This window comes from Ovis canadensis, chromosome 24 (assembly GCF_042477335.2).
Source record: "Ovis canadensis isolate MfBH-ARS-UI-01 breed Bighorn chromosome 24, ARS-UI_OviCan_v2, whole genome shotgun sequence".
NCBI classification, from domain to species: domain Eukaryota; kingdom Metazoa; phylum Chordata; class Mammalia; order Artiodactyla; family Bovidae; genus Ovis; species Ovis canadensis.
The window spans coordinates 48,330,304-48,348,278 of NC_091268.1; the positions used below are offsets into that span (position 1 = coordinate 48,330,304).

The 17,975-nt window shown below is 48.9% G+C and overlaps 1 protein-coding gene across 2 annotated transcripts; it reads left to right on the forward strand.

Moving 5' to 3' along the window:
* The first annotated feature begins 3,596 nt into the window (after positions 1–3,596).
* RFC2 (replication factor C subunit 2) lies at positions 3,597–17,578 on the forward strand. Of its 2 annotated transcripts, XM_069569846.1 has the most exons (12): positions 3,944–4,132; positions 7,172–7,241; positions 8,727–8,768; positions 9,084–9,190; positions 11,524–11,625; positions 12,884–12,984; positions 13,780–13,937; positions 14,192–14,257; positions 14,503–14,583; positions 16,323–16,436; positions 16,508–16,628; positions 17,167–17,578. In XM_069569846.1, the coding sequence occupies exons 1-11, from the start codon at positions 4,026–4,028 to the stop codon at positions 16,589–16,591; spliced, it is 1,032 nt and encodes a 343-aa protein (XP_069425947.1). In that variant the 5' UTR covers positions 3,944–4,025; the 3' UTR covers positions 16,592–16,628; positions 17,167–17,578. The 2 variants fall into 2 exon arrangements, with proteins under 2 accessions (XP_069425946.1, XP_069425947.1); XM_069569845.1 differs by lacking the exon at positions 16,508–16,628 and having other exon boundaries at positions 3,597–4,132.
* The last annotated feature ends 397 nt before the right edge of the window (positions 17,579–17,975 follow it).

The following is a 17,975-nucleotide window of genomic DNA, read 5'->3' on the forward strand; positions in this document are numbered from 1 at the left end:
GCTCCCGGGCTCTAGAGCCCAGGGTCAATAGTTGAGGCGCACGGTCTTGGTTGCTCTGCGGCATGTGGGATCTCCCTGGATCAGGGATCGAACCTGTGTCTCCCGCATTGGCAGATGGATTCGTTGCCACTGAGCCACCAGGGAAGCCCCATCAGTCCTTTTCCTAACGCATCATAATCACGACTGGTTGCTGGCTGTCTGTTTCCCCTCCTACAATGTAAGCTCCAAGGTGCCCTGTTCACCCATCCAGTGCTTTTAACAGTGGCTGCAGGCTCCCAGTTGATAGTGTTTGACAGAAACTGAGAGTCAGGCTAAATGGCTTCCAGCTTTCAAACCCCACACCTCTAATCAGAGAACCTCCTGAGGACAAATCCTTATACTGTAGAGATGTTTAGGATATATGCTTTTTCACTACATAATGAGCCTTTTGATACAGAACATGCTAATATTAGGAAGACTGTGCTGATGATGGAAGGCTGCAGTGACTGAGGGCAATAATTTCAGTGACAGTATCACCATTAGAAAGATAGCTAAAATTCATAAGGAAATCCCCTGGACAGCAACAAATGAATTTTTAAAACTTCAGTGTAGGATTTCCCTGGTGGTCTAGGGGTTGAGAATCTGCCTGCCCATGCAGGGGAGGAGGGTTTGATCCCTCATCCAGAAAGATTCCACGTGCCAAAGGGCAACTAAGTCCTCGAGCATCAACTCCTGAGCCTGCCTGCCCTAGAGCCCACGCTGTACAACAGAAGGAGCCACCGCCACGGGAAGCCCAAGCACCGCAGCGAGAGGGCAGCCCCCAGTCGCTGCCGCTAGAGAAAGCCCAAGGACCAACGGAGACCCAGCACAGCCAAAAGAAAAAAAAAAAAACTTCAGTGTAAACAAAGTAAAGCAGCACATCGGTTCAACGTTCTGGGTCAATCAAGACTAAGACTGGGTGGAAAGCAGGAGAGTCCGCCCATCCTGGGCTTGAGATGCCACCAGATTTCCAACCCCAGATCCTGCGGTGTCACGGGGGAAGTGAGCGATACTTTAACTGTCAAAGTCAAGGTGTCACTTTAACCAAGATTTGTTGCCTGTCCTGTTTGATAAATGGGATTGAAAGCCTCTGCCTTTAGGTAAAGGATTTTGTTTTCAGTTTTATTTCCTTTCCACATCTTTGCTCTTTTCTCTAATTGCCCTCTTGTGATAAGAGTCTGAGAGCCCTTGCCCTTTCACAAGAACCTGTGGTTTCCCCATCACTCCCTGGTCCCCACCCCCCATGTGGCTGCTGTGTGGCCCTGAAGGAGTGGCCAGAGTTTTTAAGATTTAAGCTCTGTCTGGGCCCAAGTCCAACAAATCACAGAAGGCTCAGTCTAGAAAAAAAAAAAAATGTCCTGATGGTATAGTTCCCCCAAAGTTCGCCTCCTTCTGATTCTTCTGGTATTCCAGGCATATCAGTGGATTTGGGGTCCTGGGAGCACAGACAGGCCCTCTGTAGAGTGGAGGGTTTTTTTTGGAGAAGCAGGAAAGGGGAAAGATTTATGCACCATATTCTGCATTTATTGAAGACGTTTAGTTTCTAAAGTGCACATGTGGTGGAATGTGTGTGTGTGTGTGTATGATAGCTGACTCTAAGGAAAATATGAATATTAAACCACAGAGGAACAATCCCAAGGGAAAAAAAAACACAAAGAGACATTTCAAAAAAGTTTAGATTTCAATAAAATTTGTATTTTCTCCTGCAGAGAAATAAAGGACCTGTGAATAGTGATTCTAAAAATATACAGGATGGCTCTTGTAGTTTCAAGGGGAATGGAAGAGATATAGCCAACTTCAAGTATTTTTTCTGAGATCGTATAAAAGAAGGGAAGAAAAACACTGAGTTAGTTTCTGAACCTGGAGACTTGAGTAATTACCGTCATTAGAACAAACTGCTTCAGAATCTGAGTCATTTGAGGTTTTTACCCAACTGGCAATGACTTGAAAAGAATGAGGAAGCTCGTATTTTCTTCCCAGCTGTACAACACAATGGTAAATTGTGCCCACTGCCTTGAACTTGTCAGCCTGGCTGCATAACTGGAATAAGCAATTGGCAGACATCAATTCCATGCCCCTATTTGCATACAGAGGAAGAAACTAGGAATCGAGGGGCAGGTACCACGTCCTGAAGGAGCTAAATAAACACTCAGGTTGGAAAGATGAAGCACAGAATTCACACAGGAAAACTGACTAGAACAGCAGTATTGTCTTTCCCAATAAATTTCCATAATGGGCAGGGTTTCTTGAGAGGAAAGAAAACTGAAAGGATAAAAGGAGAAAACAATTACTTGCAATAGAGATTCTGGTATGTGTTAGTCCCTCAGTCGACTCTTTGCGACCCCATAGACTGCAGCCTGCCAGGCTCCTCTGTCCATGGGATTCTCCAGGCAAGCAAGAATACTGGGGTGGGTGGTCATTTCCTTCTCCATGGGATCTTTCTGACCCAGGGATCAAACCCAGGTCTCCTACACTGCAGGCAGATGCTTTACCGTCTGAGCCACCGGGGAAGCCTTCATAGATTCTGGAGCCCATATTTATTTGAATGACCAATCAACTGCCTAGAAGATAAAGTCATCTCTCTGTAATGTATACAGATTTTAACTTATGATGAAAGAAAACAACCATGAGGCTTTAATCAGCTCTCTGAATAAAGCAACCCAGTTCCTCACAACTGACCGAAGCTGTTGTGGAAACATGGATCCTTACTGTTCATTAAAGATACTCATACTGAACACTTACAGAGTCTTGTGCTAAGCAACAGGGATAGAGATAAACAAGGTCCAGTCCTTTTCTTCAATTCAGACTTTTTTTTTTTGGCCAAGTGGCGGTCTTGAGGAATCAAAGTTCCCCAGTCAGGGATTGAACCTGGGCCCTCAGCACTGAAAGCACAAAATCCTAACCAGACTGGACCGCCAGGGAATTCTCCAGTTCAGACATTAAAGCTGGATTTTTATCCTGAAACTATGATGCAATATGGTTAAGTGCAATAAAACAGAATTTTATACAAACTCTTTTGGCAACATGGTGGGTTGGCTCCACCACGTACAACCCCATGATACCGGACAAATTAATCATTCTCAAGCCTGTTTCTTGTAAAACGAGGATACTATAAGTATCCACTTTGGGACTAGTACATAATAGAGGACAGTAAATATAATGCATAATAGAGGACAGTAAACAGTCACTACTCGTTATTTTTATTATTTGTCATTATTATGACAATTAGGCTATGGGAGGAAAGATTAGTTCAACAGGTTGAAAACCAGCCCAAAAGAATGCTCAAAGCATTTGTGAATATGCAGTACCTATTTTTCTAGAATGAAATTGAGTCACATTTTACAGAGGGACAGTTTCTTCCCGGCAAAATGAGAGTACGTCCCATGTAGTAGCATTGTGAGCATTTCCTGATAGTAAACAAGTTCCAGAGTGCAGGAGCCCACCCGATGGAAGCTGGTGTTCCGCTAGGAGAATTCTGGGCAATCGGGAAAACTGGCCAAGGGCACGTCCCAGCTCCGGCCTTCCCCCTTCCAAGGCCGCAGGACGTCAGCCCCTGTGCGTGTTCGCTGCCGGGTCCTGAGTTTGGCCGGAAGGTCCAGAGGCCCCGGCTCCTACCCGCACCAGGCAGGACGCTCCTACCCCTCCAGGCCTGCCCGGCGCGAGGCCCCATCGCAGCACAGCGCTTCCCGACGCGCCGCGCGGAGAGGGCCTCCCAGACAAAGACGAAAACCAACCAACGTCCCTTCCCGGAGCGACCAGCGATCTCGAAAAGCCGCACAGTTGGGTCTCGCCTTCCTCTTACTCAGGAGGCCGGACGCCAGGTCTCCCATAGCAACTGGGGCCAATAGCAACGGGTGCCCAGCCCGGGCAGTGCCCTCTGCGCAGGCGCGAGAGGGGGCGATCCTACGGCTTCCGCTCGCGCCCAGCGTCCTTTGGAAATAGGGGCGGGGCCTGCGTGATGGCGTCACGGGCCGGGGTCTCCGGTGGCGGGAAAAGGCGGCGCGAGAATGGAGTCGCAGGAGAGTTGTGGTGGCACTGCCGAGTGCGGGGCCCAGGACGCTGCTCCAGGCCCCAGCAAGGCCCCCGGCAGCGCCGGCCACTACGAGCTGCCGTGGTGAGGACCCAGGCCATTCACGATGGGGCCCCTGGACGTGTGGGTGGGCGAGCGGCGGGCCGTGTGTCCCAGGGTGACGCAGGGGCGGGAGTTCATTCACCTGAGCAGCGCAGGAGGTCCCGGGATGGTGTCCAGTGGGTTATTATTTGAAGGCGGCAAGAAATGTGGGTCGCTGAGCCCATCTGGGGTGTAGAGTGGCCAGTCTGGACTCTGGAAGCGACATTTTGATGACCACAGTACTCACCGATAACAGCTACCCCTTGCCACCACCCACTCTTGCACAGGCGCTCTGCCAGCTGGGACTCTGATGATCGCTGAGCGGAAAGTGTCGGACGCAGGTTCGGAATCGGGGCTAGTATTGCAGAAGGCACCGGCCTGTTCTCCGTGGCTTGCTCACTTTAAATAGCAGCATCTTGGGGAGTTGGGAGGAAATGGTGACGTGGGGAGTCACCCGCCACTGGCGCAGGTGTGGGGCAGGCTCTCTGCTGGTGTCCCGCTCCCTGTGCGCACCTCTCACAACTCTCTCCACTGGGCGTGGTAATGGTTTCCTCCCTACCGCGCCCCCATCCCTCCAGCCCACCCCATTTCTGAGTGAGAACAGATATCTAAATGAAGGACAGTATAACTTACTGGAATATATACGCTGCGCCGTGCAGTCCCCCAGCCAATGGGGATGATGCTAGTCCAAACTGAGATGGATTGTAAGTGTACAGTATACACTGGATTTCAAGGACTTCTTTTTTTTTTAATCTCATTAGTAATTTTGATTACATGTTGAAAATGATAATACTTTGACTATATTGGGTTCTCTAAATTATGTTAGTAAAATTAAGCTCATCCAATTTTACCTTTTTAAATGTGGCTACGAGAAAGTGTAAAATGACATATGTGGTTTGCCTTGTAAATTTCAGGCATAATCCTATTTTAGACGCTTAAAGATACTTCCGGAGAAGGCACTGGCAACCCACTCCTGTACTCTTGCCTGGAAAATCCCATGGACGGAGGAGCCTGGTAGACTGCGGTCCATGGGGTCGCTAAGAGTCGGACAGGACTGAGCGACTTCACTTTCCCTTTTCACTTTCATGCATTGGAGGAGGAAATGGCAACCCACTCCAGTGTTCTTGCCTGGAGAATCCCAGGGACGGGGGAGCCTGGTGGGCTGCCGTCTGTGGGGTTGCACAGAGTCGGACACGACTGAAGCAACTTAGCAGCAGCAGCAGCAGCAAAGATAATTCAGTGTGCAAAGCAACCTGTTGCCACAGAGCTCACATTTGATAGAGAAAGACAACAAAGTGAAAAATTGACAAGTAGACATATAGTATATTTGATACTGGGAAAGATTGAGGGCAAGAGAAGGAGGTGACTGGATATGATGGTTGGATGGTATCACCCACTCAATGGACATGAGTTTGAGCAAATTCAGGGAGACAGGGAAGGACAGGGAAGCCTGGCATGCTGCAGCGCTTGGGGTTGCAGAGTCAGAAGTGGCTCAGACTGAACAACAACAGTATCTGATGGTGACAGGCTCTGGATGGCCTGTGATGAGATGATATTTGAGTAAAGACCTGAATTCAGGGAGTAAGCCATTTGGCCGTGCAGAGAGAGAGCTTTCAGGCAGGGGAACCAGCTGAGAAGTCCCTTGAGGAGGAGTATGTTTGCCTTGTTCAAAGTCTAACTCAAATTTCAGCTCCAAACATCCCCAGGTGATAATTGTTCATTCTCCTGGCTTCCGCAGCCTGTGGTTTATATAAGCAGCTTAGCTGTGTCGTAGAATTTACTAAGCTCTATCTCCCCTCACAAGCTTCCCTGGTGGCTCAGAGGTTAAAGCATCTGCCTCTAATGGGGGAGACCTGGGTTCGATCCCTGGGTCGGGAAGATTCCCTGGAGAAGGAAATGGCAACCCACTCCAGTATTCTTGCCTGGAGAATCTCATGGACAGAGGAGCCACGACTGAGCGACTTCACTTTCACTTTCATCTCCCCTCTAGTGGGAAAGCCCTTGATGACAAGAATCATGTCTTGTTCATCTCTGCACCTTCTACTTTTCTCGTCCTGAGAGTTCTAATTCCTGCCACGGCACTTGGTACCTGGAGGGGGGCTGTATGTGAAGAATAAATGAGTAGGACCAGGCATGCTCTCATCTGCTGACCTTGAAGGAGAGGTGTCCCTTTATTTTCTGCAGTATATGGCAAACAAGCTTCTGCTGCTTTTGGGGCAAGACCAGTACCTGGAGTGGGTACCAGCTCAGAGTAAAGCAGAGAGTATAGTAAAGGGCAGAGGAAATCCTGATGGTCAAATCCCAGCAAGTCTACTTCCATTTCTGTTCTCAGAGCTGAAGAATATCATTTTTCTCTCATCACATAGCTTGCTTATTAATTGAAAGAGAGAAGTATTAGGAATTCCCTGGCAGTTCAGCAGTGAAGACTCTTGAGCTTCCAGTGCAGGGGACGAGAGTTTGATCCCTGATTGGGCAACTAAGATCCCACAAGCCACATGGTACAGCCAAAAAAAATTTAATTTTTTAAGAAAGAGAATGTTGTCCTAAGGCCACCAGCCTGTCCAGTCCACAGCCTGAAAGGATGACAGGATAGGCCTGTGGTCTCTGTCTAGCCGGCCCTGCTGGGCCCCTGGCACGAGTCTGCAGACACTGGCAGGTGAGGGGTGAGACGGGGGCTCGGCTGCTTCGGTGTCTGTCAAGAGCAAATGAGGTCAGTGCCATGTGCACTGGACTTCTGTTGTGACAGGAAGGCTGTGATACCACAGTGTCACGTTGCTCCAGATGGCCGGCTCTGGCCCTCCTCCAGCATCAACAGGTATTTCTCTGCTGTGGCGGGTTTGAAGCCTTTGGTACACGATTCACATGTCCTTAACTTTTCAAACAGCGCTCGAACACCTCTTTAAAACCTGCAACCATTTGCTATATATTTACTGAAAATATATCATCTTCTGACAAAGCTCCCAGCATCGCCCTTTTGTGCTTTCTTTTGGGGTAGTGTGAAAATAGCCTCGTCAACATCTTTCTGCATTTTCTTAAAAACAGGGTTGAAAAATACAGACCAGTGAAGTTGAATGAAATTGTCGGGAATGAAGACACCGTGAGCAGGCTGGAGGTGAGTGAGTTTTTAAGGTGATTGATTTTAATTTGTACTTTTTGGCCATGCCATGCAGCTTGTGAGATTTCAGTTCCCCAACCAGGGATGGAACTCCTAACCCCTGCATTGGAAGCGTGGAGTCTTAACCAAGGAAGTCCCTGAAAGATGATCTTAAACATCTCATTATTGTGGCTTTGATAAGCTCAAGGCATTTGAAGGAAGACAGGCATGAATCTAGAAGAATTAAGGGAATAGGAGATACTCAGTTTGGAGAGAAACCTAGAAGCTGGAGTGGGTGACTTCAGATGTTTGAAGGGCTGCTTGTTAGAGAGGACTTACCAGATTGTTTTGTATTCTTCAGAAGCATCAGTGGCAAACTTTCTGTAAAGGCCAGTGAATAGGTATTTTAGACTTTGAAACCATAGAAAGTCTTTGTCAAATATTCTGGTTTTTTTTTTTTTTTTTTTTTTAAGTTTTTAAAAAACTGTTTTGTTTCTTTCCTTTTGGCTGCGCTGGGCCTTTTCTCTAGTTGTGGCGAGCGGGGGCTACTCTCTTGTGGGGTGGGGTCTCTAGGGCACTCGGGCTTCAGCAGTTGTGGCTCACCCGGTTAGTTGCCCCGTGGCATGTGGGATCTTCCCAGAGCAGGGATTGAGCCCATGTCTGCTATATTGGCAGCCAGATTCTTAACCACTGGACCACCAGGGAGGTCGAAATATTCTTTTATTTTTTTAAACAAGAATGTGAAAACCATTCTTAGCTAGGGGGCTTATAAAAATAGGCCTCAGATTGGGTTATCCCCACTCCCCCACACCACCCCACCACCTTCCCTTCCACCATAGCTTGGCCAGCCCTGCTTGAAGGAACTAATTAACAAGGCAACAGGCTTCAGGGTGACATGAGCAGAGGACAAGCAGAAATGTTCAGCCGTAGAGCAAGCTTTGATTTTCTAGCCTGAGAGGTCTTTAGGCGGAGTCTAGAAGCCCAGCCATTTGAGATATGACAGAGGGGGTCTCCGCTGTCACTGGGGTGTAGACGTCAGTGGCTACCAAGGTATTTATTTATTTTACAGGCTTATTTATCTGCAGATATTTGAGTATCTTCTCTGGGCCAGATGTGATGTGGTTTTGGGAACTGTTGATATCCTGGTGAGCAGACTAGAACTGATCCCGAGTCTGTATGAGACTCACAGTCTCACCAGGGCAGTGTTAACAACAACAGGCCATTGATCAACACTCCTCTAGGGGAAGTCCGGGGGCTGTGGGCGCATATGGGAGGAGTTCTGGAAAGGGTTAACCTGACTACAGTGCCTTAAGCCCCAAGGGGAAAAAGTGACCAAAGCTAAGTGATTGGGAGTCAGACCTGGCGGGGCAGGGGGTGGAGAGAGGAGAGGAGGCTGGAACGGCATGTGAAGAGACCCTGAGGCGAGAGAGCTTGTGTGGCTGGGGGGCCCTGACTGGTCAAGTTGGCAGGTGAGCCAGTTTTCACAAGTGTTTCTTCCCTCAGGTCTTTGCAAGGGAAGGGAACGTGCCCAACATCATTATCGCTGTGAGTACCGGGTCCTGGCCCTGTGCAACGTCCTGGAGTCTGGGTTTCGCCCCCATCTTAGGTACATTCTTGTGCACAGAGCTTCCTCCTCAAGGAGACTCATGATCACAGAGCCCAGACCACTTCCCCAGACCATGGGAGACAGTTCCCTCCCAACCTGCGGGCTGGTTGCTATGGAGATTGGCTGTGTGCTGCGGATCGGGGTCAGGACAGTTCTAGGCGGGGGTGAGCGGGTACAGTGGCGAGCAGTAAAGAGGGAGTTCCGGTTCCCTCATTCTGTTGGCTCGAAGCACTTACTGGAGACCTCATTCCTAGGGCCCCCCGGGAACCGGCAAGACCACCAGCATCTTGTGTTTGGCACGAGCCCTGCTGGGCCCAGCCCTCAAGGATGCGGTTTTGGAGCTCAATGCCTCAAACGACAGGTACGCCTTAGAAGTTAGGCCTGAAGGGTAGCGCATGTTGTACATTTTGGGTTGTCATAGAAACAGCTACTTTTGAGATCTCTGTAGCACGTGGAGCTTGTTTCACCAGCTTTGTTCTTTCCTTTAATCTTTCCAACGAAAGAGAACTGGGATTGCTGGCTTGGTGATGTGGCAGCAGAGGCACTTGACTTCCTGCTTTAGTTTTTTTTTAAGGGAGAGTTTAAAAATTGCTTTTAATTGTGCTAAAATACACATGAAACTTGCCATCTTAAAAAAAAATTAACCATCTTAACCATTTAAAAATATATATATTTATTTATTTGGCTGTGCTGGGTCTTCGTGGAGGCACGCAGGGTACTTTAGTTGCAGTATGTGGGATCTAGTTCCCGTTGTTCAGTCGCTCAGTCATGTCTGACTCTTCGCAACTCAGTGGATTGCAGCACGCCTGTCTTTTACCATCTCCTGGAGCTTGCTCAAACTCATGTCCGTTGAGTCAGTGATGCCATCCAGCCATCTCAACCCCTTTCTCCTCCCGACTTCACAGTCTTCAGTAGTTCCCTGACCAGGGATCAAACCCAGGCCCTCTGCATTGGGAGCTTGGGTCTTAGCCACTAGACCACCAGGGACGTCTCCCCAGTTTCCTTTTTAGTACGGGGTAGTTGAGTGAGGACCTGTTGAATAAAATGCAAAGCCTGCCTTTGGCTATTCCCTTGAGGACGTGGCTCTTCACGCTGCAGTGTTTTCTGGGTTTGGGTGATGTGTGTGGACCGGAAACAGGCTCTAAGTGCAGCTAACTGCTCACCCGCCATCAGGAGCACAGCTGCGCCTTTTTGTAAATACCAATTCCAGGTAGCAGATAAGAATTGACTCAAGCTTACCATTACCTCCTTTTCTTCTCACCCATATATCATCAGACTCACTAGTTTTGAAAACTTTGGTGGCTCTTAATTTTGTTGAAGAGAGGATAGCCCATAATTGCAAATAAATGTAATTTTAGATTTAATAGAGTGATGAGTACCATGGTGGTTTTTTTTTTGTTCCTTTGTCATCTATTTCTTTCCAAGTCACCTTGTCAAACACACCTGCCTTCAGCTTTTGATCACTTACAGACTGTATGTAAACGTGGGTGTTCAAACCTCATCAAAGATGAATGAATACTGTCAAATGTTATTTTAGCAAAATGGGATGGTCTGTGTTCTTGCTACCAGACATTGGGGAGCTAAGTCCTTCCTGTTAAGTGACTAACCGGATGAAAATATGTTCAGGTTTTGTTTTTAGAAATATGTTCAGGTTTTCCTTAGAAATATGTTCAGGTTTCGTCCTTAGAAATATGTCACTCCTCGATTCTTTTTTTAAAATTAATTAATTTATTTGGATGCACCGAGTCTCAGTTGTGGCACACGAAATCTTTAGTTCTGGCACGTAGGATCCAGTTCCCCGACCAGGGACTGAACCCAGGGCTCCTGCACCGGCAGCCCAGCATCTTAGCCACTGGACCACCAGGGAAGTCCCACTCCTTGATTCGTAAGGTTGAGAAAATTCATGGAGGATTTTGGCATCCAAGGACTCTTAAACGCTGAAATTTTGTCTGTGTGATCAATTTCACCGTCATCATCAGAGTCTAGAATCCTGTCTCCCTGCTTCATATTCTGACTTGTTTAATAAGGACAAAACATCTTCCTCTGCCGCTTCCCTGGGACATTATAGGTAGAAAATGAAAAATTTTGAATTTTCCACTGTGGTCAGTGAGAGCTTTCAGGTGGTGTATCTGAGCTACTTTTGTATCTTCTAGAAAGATAATGTAGAACCTCACAAAACAATAAGAAACGAGGGATGGGGCAGTAGTTAGTAACAGTTTTTCCCCTTAATATTGCAATATTCTAAGCAATTCCATCATCATTGCATTTTCTTATTTTAGTCTTTTGGAGCATAGTTGGGAATTATTGATGAGTAATGATGAAACAGTTACTGTGATGATGAAATAGCAAATGTTTCCAGGTACAGTATGGGAGGTGTAAGACTGTGGAGACCCCCAAAATATATCTTAGATTGTAAAAGGGTCCAGTGGGCCCATATGATAATTGCAAGATAAAATGAGTTTCATTCCATCTTTCAAAAGGAAATACATTTTTTTCCCCTTTGTTGTTCTGAAAACCTCCAAGAAGGAATAAAAGTAATGAAGTGTCAATCCTTGTAAATAATGAGAGTTGCCCCCAAGAAAGAGACTTAAAAACTTAAATTCGGTCCATGGTGGTGTCCTGAGGGTTGAAAGTCCCCCATGAAGGTAACTGAATTGGTCTCAGTGACAATAACCTTGTGGCTCATCGTTCCAGGGGCATCGATGTTGTGAGGAACAAAATCAAAATGTTTGCCCAGCAGAAAGTCACCCTGCCCAAAGGACGGCACAAGATCATCATCCTGGATGAAGCAGACAGGTAGGGGGCCTCGCCGAGAGCCCGTCACCTTGATCCCCAGGTCTCCTGCCTGGATTTACTACCTTAGGAGGGAAAAGCTCACGCCTTTGTGCTTCTGTGGTAGATTTGCTCATCACATCTTGAAACGAGATTCCATACAGGCCTGAGCCTTAAACCCAATCTTAATTAAGTAACTTACAAACATCCATCTAAGACAGTTAGTTCATTGTTTGTTCCAGCATCACTGACATGCGTGATTTAAATGATTTTTTTTTTCAATCGTGGTGGAATACACCTACCATAAAAGTTACCATTTTCAGTCTCTTTAAAATATACCATTAGTGACACTGAGTGGGCTTCCCTGATAGATCAGTTGGTAAAGAATCCATTTGCAGTGCAGGATACCCTGGTTCGATTCCTGGGTTGGGAAGATCCCCTGGAGAAGGGATAGGCTACCCACCCCAGTATTCTGGCCTGGAGAATTTCATGGACTGTGTAGTCCATGGGGTCGCAAAGAGGCTGACGCGACTTTCACTTTCATTGACAATGAGCATTGAGGACACTCACAGTGTTGTGCACTGATTACAGTATAAATGAAAGACTGTTAAGTGACATTTAGAAAAATAACAGTTCGTGTTCTTTGAAGAAATTTTAGAAGATATGAGCACAATCTTGTTTTATTTCATCCACAGCTTTTCTACACTATGATTTTTACATAATTGGGATGATAATAGTATAATTTTTTTTTTTAGTATAATTTTTATATCCTGGATTTTTCTTATAAAAAGTAGAGTTCCATGTTGTTATAATCTTGTCGTCAGCATAGTTTTTAATTGCTGTTTTCTGTTCCATCCTGGGGCTGCATCTTAGCCATTTTCGTAACATTAGCCATTTTATTTTACTGTAACGTTTTTATAGCAGTAACATTTATCCAGCACGTACATGCCTGCGTTTGCATCTTGCCAGGTTCTCTGCTGCACACTCTGTGTGTTATTCTTACTTGTCGTACCAACACTCTGAGGTGGGCAGTAGCATTGTCTTCTTACCGGCGATGACGCTGAGGCTCAGATAATTAGCCCCAAGTCCCCACACGAGCGGATGCAGGAGCTTCGGGGCAGTCCCAGGCAGCCTGTGCCGTCCGTGTACAACCTGCGGGCGTGAGACCCACACGGCGTCCCGGAGGGAGACTCAGCATGCTTAGTCAGGAGAGCTGGCTTCCCAGGGTCCCTTGGAGGGGACCTAGGTCTCAGCTGCAGGCTGCCCCTTGTGTTCTTCTCAGCATGACTGACGGAGCCCAGCAAGCCTTGAGGAGGACCATGGAGATCTACTCCAAGACGACCCGCTTTGCTCTCGCTTGTAACGCTTCAGATAAAATCATAGGTGAGGGGCAGCTCTGCGTGGCTCGGGGTCCTCGTGGTGCTCATGTGGGCTCTTTAGCAGCAGAAGAGAAGGCATGGCACCAGATGGGGAGGTTTGGAGAGTGGAGACGGGTGAGGCTTGTGGAAGGTTTTATGTACAAGGGTCAGAGGTGGACTGTACTGTGACCTCGGGGGGGTGGCCAAAGGGTTTGCCTGGGCAGGTCAGAACATTTTGAGGAAAGCCAGTGGGGCAGCAGAACTGGATCGATCAGAGAGAGAAACCCACCCAGGGCTTTGCGATCATGGAGTTGCCGTTGTCACAGTCTGAACTCGAGTTCAGGGACAGCTCCCAGAATTCCGCATTCGTCCACCTGGTGGTTTTCACATGCGTCGAGTCTTCCAGGGAAGCTTAAAGAAGCCAGGCAGGTGCCCCGTTCTCACCCCCGCCTGGCTGGGTGGTGGCCTGCCCAGAAGGGCCCCCACACAGTGTACACGGTGGTTCCGGAGCCCAGCTGGGCCGGCAGTGACCCTCCTGTGGGCTGTGGCTCATGCATGTCTCTATCCTCGAAGATCTTTTCCGCTTCTGGGGAAGGTCAGCCAAGGTCAGCCCAGGCGGTGCAGGCTGGGGCCTTTATTGGTTGATGATTAAAGTCGAGCCCTGATTGCTGAGTTCCCCTTAAGCACCTGCTGGGTGGCGGGGGAGTGCTGCCCGCAGGGCTGGGCCACGGGCATCGTGCGGCTGCTTCCCAGTAACTAAAGGACCGACGCTCCCACTGTGCGTTGCCCCGGAGCCTGACTCTCTTCCTGCCTGGTCCAGAGCCCATTCAGTCCCGGTGTGCCGTCCTCCGCTACACGAAGCTGACCGACGCGCAGATTCTTGCCAGGCTCCTGAGCGTCATTGAGAAGGAGAAGGTCCAGTACACGGATGACGGCCTGGAAGCCATCATCTTCACCGCTCAGGGCGACATGAGGCAGGTGCGTGCGGCTGCTGCCCCGGCTTCCTGGACTGGCCACACCCCTCGCTTTACGGGGAGAAGGAGGTGACTGCTGCACGGGGGATGAACATAGCCAGACCAGGGGACGTTGACCGGACACACTGGTGGTGGGGTTGCCTCGGGCCTCGGGGGAGCAGGCCTGCAAGGAATGGGTTAAACGTGGACTCCCAAGAGAAGAGAGGGGGCGGGCAGAGACAGAATAATCTGCCTGGCCGTGTTTCTGCTCCTCGGCAGGCCTTGAACAACTTGCAGTCTACTTACTCGGGATTTGGCTTCATCAACAGTGAGAATGTGTTCAAGGTAAGAGCCGGTGTGGCCGTCATAGTCGACAGGGCGGCATTTACCTGTCGGGGCCGGTGGAACTGCCCAGCTTTCACTTGGGTCGTGAGAGAGACAGTCCCAAACCTGGTTCTGCTTGCTGGAGACAGTGTAGACAGCAAGTGAAGACCTGGGTTACCTAGGGTGCCCAGACATGGCTCTACCAGGGCTCCCCCTTGGACGGGCCCTGTCCACCCCTGATGGGCCTTCCTTTCTGGTTTGGGCAGGTCTGTGACGAGCCCCACCCCTTGCTGGTAAAGGAGATGATCCAGCATTGTGTGAGCGCCGACATCGACGAGGCCTACAAGGTGGGTCTCCTCGCCCTTTCCTGACTCGGGGGAAACCTCTGGCTCCTTGAGAAGGGCAGAGGGGGTGCTCCCTGGGCTGGGCACTTTACTCCATCTCATTCTTAACGGATGCTAGGAGCTGAGTATCCTCTAACTGATCCTAACTGATGCTAAGAGTTGGGTACCCTCTACAGGTGAGAAAACTGGCTCAGAAGCTAGACTCCTTACTGTCAGTCACATAGCTTAAAAGTAATCCACCTGGAATTCAGCATCATGCCTTTCTGCTCTAATTAGATTTTCTATGAGAGGAATTTGTCCACCAAGGACGTGAGGAAAGAACAGCCCAACTCCTTGCCTTTTTTTTTTTTTTAAATATTTATTTATTTGGCTGCATTGTATCTTAGTTGTGACACGCAGGCTTAGTTGCTCCGAGGTATGTGGGATCTTAGTTCCCTGACCAAGGGTCGAGCCCGCCTCCCCTGCATTGCAAGGCGGATTCTTACCACTGAACCACCAGGGAAGTCCCCAACTCCATGCTTTGTAGAGAAGCCATCTTTCTCTCAGTGGAGGGGAGCTATGCCTCTCTGTCTTCGGAAGAGCCTGGGAATGGACATCCAGGGACCCGGAGCCTGGTCCTGGGAGCCGATTCCAGAGGGCATCGTTGAGGTTCGGGTGGCCCTCAGATCCACATGGGGTCATGGTGTGATCTGAGGCCATTGGTCTGATGGCAGCTGATTTCCTTCTTCCTACTGCCACCAAACCAAGCTAGAAATTGACTGGACTTAGGACAGGGCTAGACCTCAGTGGTCAGAAATTCACCTGCCATTGCAGGAGACTTGGGCTCTATCCCTGGGACTGGAAGATCTCCTGGAGGAGGAAGTGGCAACCCATTCCAGCATTCTTGCCTAAAGAATCCCCACGGACAGAGGGGCCTGGCGGGCTACGGTCCATGTAGTCACAAAGAGTTGGACACACACACACGCAGACCTCTCGTGAAACTGGAGCACAAGGCCGGGAGACTGAGGCAGACTCCCAGGCACTGAAGGGAGCCATCAGATTTATGGACGCAGAGCTTCCCCAACCCTTGAATGCACCCAGGGAGCCAAGGCAACTGATTCCACCCTGCAGCTGGGTGGGATGGGGTTGGGGTTGAAACTGGGGTCTGGGGTTGAGAAGGCAGGAGGCTGTGACCTCTGTCGTCATCTCTGCCCTGGTCAGGGTTTGTTCAGGCCTAATTGTGCCATGAGTATGTGTCACGCGTGACAGCTCAGCACAGCTCAGTCACTCCAGGGTGCTTCCTGGGATGATTAATAAGGCGTTTTAAGAGCCTTGGAGGGAGGGGACTAATGTATACTTAGGGCTGATTCTCATTGTTATATGGCAGAAACCAACAGAACATGGTAAAGCAATTGTCCTGCAATTTAAAAAATAGTAAACACAAGGAAAGAAAAAAGTAAGAGCCTTGGATTAAGACGTTACAGGGCACAGTGGTGGACTCATCTTTCAGTATGGTTTAGAACATTTGCAGGGCTCTCTGCCCGCTGGGAACATGGATCACCCCCACCCTCCAGGACCTAAAGGGCATGGTCCTTGAGCCGGGTTGCCCCGTGGGGCCAATTCTCAGAAGCGCCTGTGCTGTCTCGGATGGTCTGCCCACGCCCAGCTGTGTGACAGGGCGACCCTGGTTCGGGTTTAGCCGCCCCCGCCGGTACCCTCGTCGTCCGCAGTTGCACGGCCTCTGTGTCTTTTCTTTTGTCCAGATCCTTGCTCACCTGTGGCATCTTGGCTATTCCCCAGAAGACATCATCAGCAACATTTTTCGAGTGTGTAAAACCTTCCAGATGGCAGAATACTTGAAACTGGAGTTTATCAAGGTCAGTGAGAGTAGAGCAGTGCCTCTCTCCCCGAGAATGTGGGCCACGCTGAGGTTTTGTTTCACTCACAGGCCAGGCGCCTGGAAGATGCTCAGTCAATGGCAGGTCGTCCTGGGGGCTGGGGGCTTGTTTACGCCAGTCCTGCCAGGCAGTGACCTGATGTTCCTTGGGATGGCTGTGTTCATGAGAGAGGTATTTATTTACTTGCCATGTAAATGAGATTAATTGAGATGTAATTTAAATAAGAGTAAAATTCAACCTCTTGGGTGCATTCTGTTGACAAATGCAATCTGGCTTGCTTTTTTTTTTTTTTTTTTCATTTTCTTAGTAGTACCCATCAAAGAGCTTCCCAGGTGACTAGTAGTAAAGAATCTGTCTGTCCATGCAGGAGACACAGATTTGATCCCTGGGTAGGGAAGATCTCCTGGAGGAGTAAATGGCAACCCATTCCAGTACTCTTGCCTAGATAATCCCACGGACAGAAGAGCCTGGCAGGCCACAGTCCATAGAGTTGCAAAGAGTCAGATATGACTGAGCGCGCTTGCACCCATTAAAGAACTATCAGTATTTTTAGGAAACAAGGTGGACTTCTCAGAGTTCGTTTTCCAGCTGGAGTTTGAGTTCCCTGCATCGATTTTGAGCAAACCTTTGGTTCAGATGTTTAGGTTTTAAAAATTAAAACTCTTCCCTCACTTAACCAGATTTAAGTTGGATTTTTTTTCCCCCCCAGGAAATTGGATACACGCATATGAAAATAGCGGAAGGTGTGAACTCCCTTCTGCAGATGGCAGGGCTCCTGGCCAGGCTGTGTCAGAAGACAATGGCCCCAGTGGCCAGTTAGAGCAGGAGCCTCTCTTGCTGGGTTATGAGAGTCCTTATTGCTAAGAGTCACAGCCTTTGCTTTGGGAAAAGTGATGCCCTGGACCAACCCTGGAGCGCATCTTCCTGGTCTTCATCTTGCTTCCAGCACATCTCCCCTGCTCGTGGAGTGTTCAGACTCAGCCTCAGACTCACGATGGGGTGAGAGGGTGGGAGGAGACCCTCTGGGACATGGCCCCCTGTCTGTGCTTGTGTTGGCGTTTTACTAATAAAACTTCACAGTTTTGTGGCAGAAAGGTGGCAGTGCCAGGCCACAAGGAAAAGCAGCCTCCTATCTCCCATGTATACCCCTAGCGTCCTGCAGGTAGAGAGGTGGTTTTCATAATAGATTGAACAGGCTAATCTCAGTTTTTCTGGAAGCCATAAGGACAATCCCACAGGGTGAGGCAGGGTTTGCTGTAATTTATCAGCCTGTCAGAACAGCTAGGGGCCCTGAGCCCTTCAGAAAGGGCTTGGCAAGAACCACCAAGGAGGGCATCTCTGGCGGTCCAGTGGTGGAGACTTTGGACTTAACACTGCAAGGGGCACAGATTTGATTCCTGATCCGGGAACTAAGATCCAGCATACTTTGAGGGGCAGCCAGAAAATTTAAATAAATAAACAAATAAATTGGGGTGGGGGGGAAAGTCACCTAGGAGAATAGTGCAGATAGACCCGGAG

Excerpts from the sequence above, each read along its gene's own strand:
- RFC2 (XM_069569845.1), top strand. The coding sequence starts at position 4,026 with ATGGAGTCGCAGGAGAGTTGTGGTGGCACTGCCGAGTGCGGGGCCCAG. Across the intron at positions 12,985-13,779 it reads CGCTTCAGATAAAATCATAG|AGCCCATTCAGTCCCGGTGT; the intron begins GTGAGGGGCAGC and ends TGCCTGGTCCAG. Across the intron at positions 14,258-14,502 it reads ACAGTGAGAATGTGTTCAAG|GTCTGTGACGAGCCCCACCC; the intron begins GTAAGAGCCGGT and ends TGGTTTGGGCAG.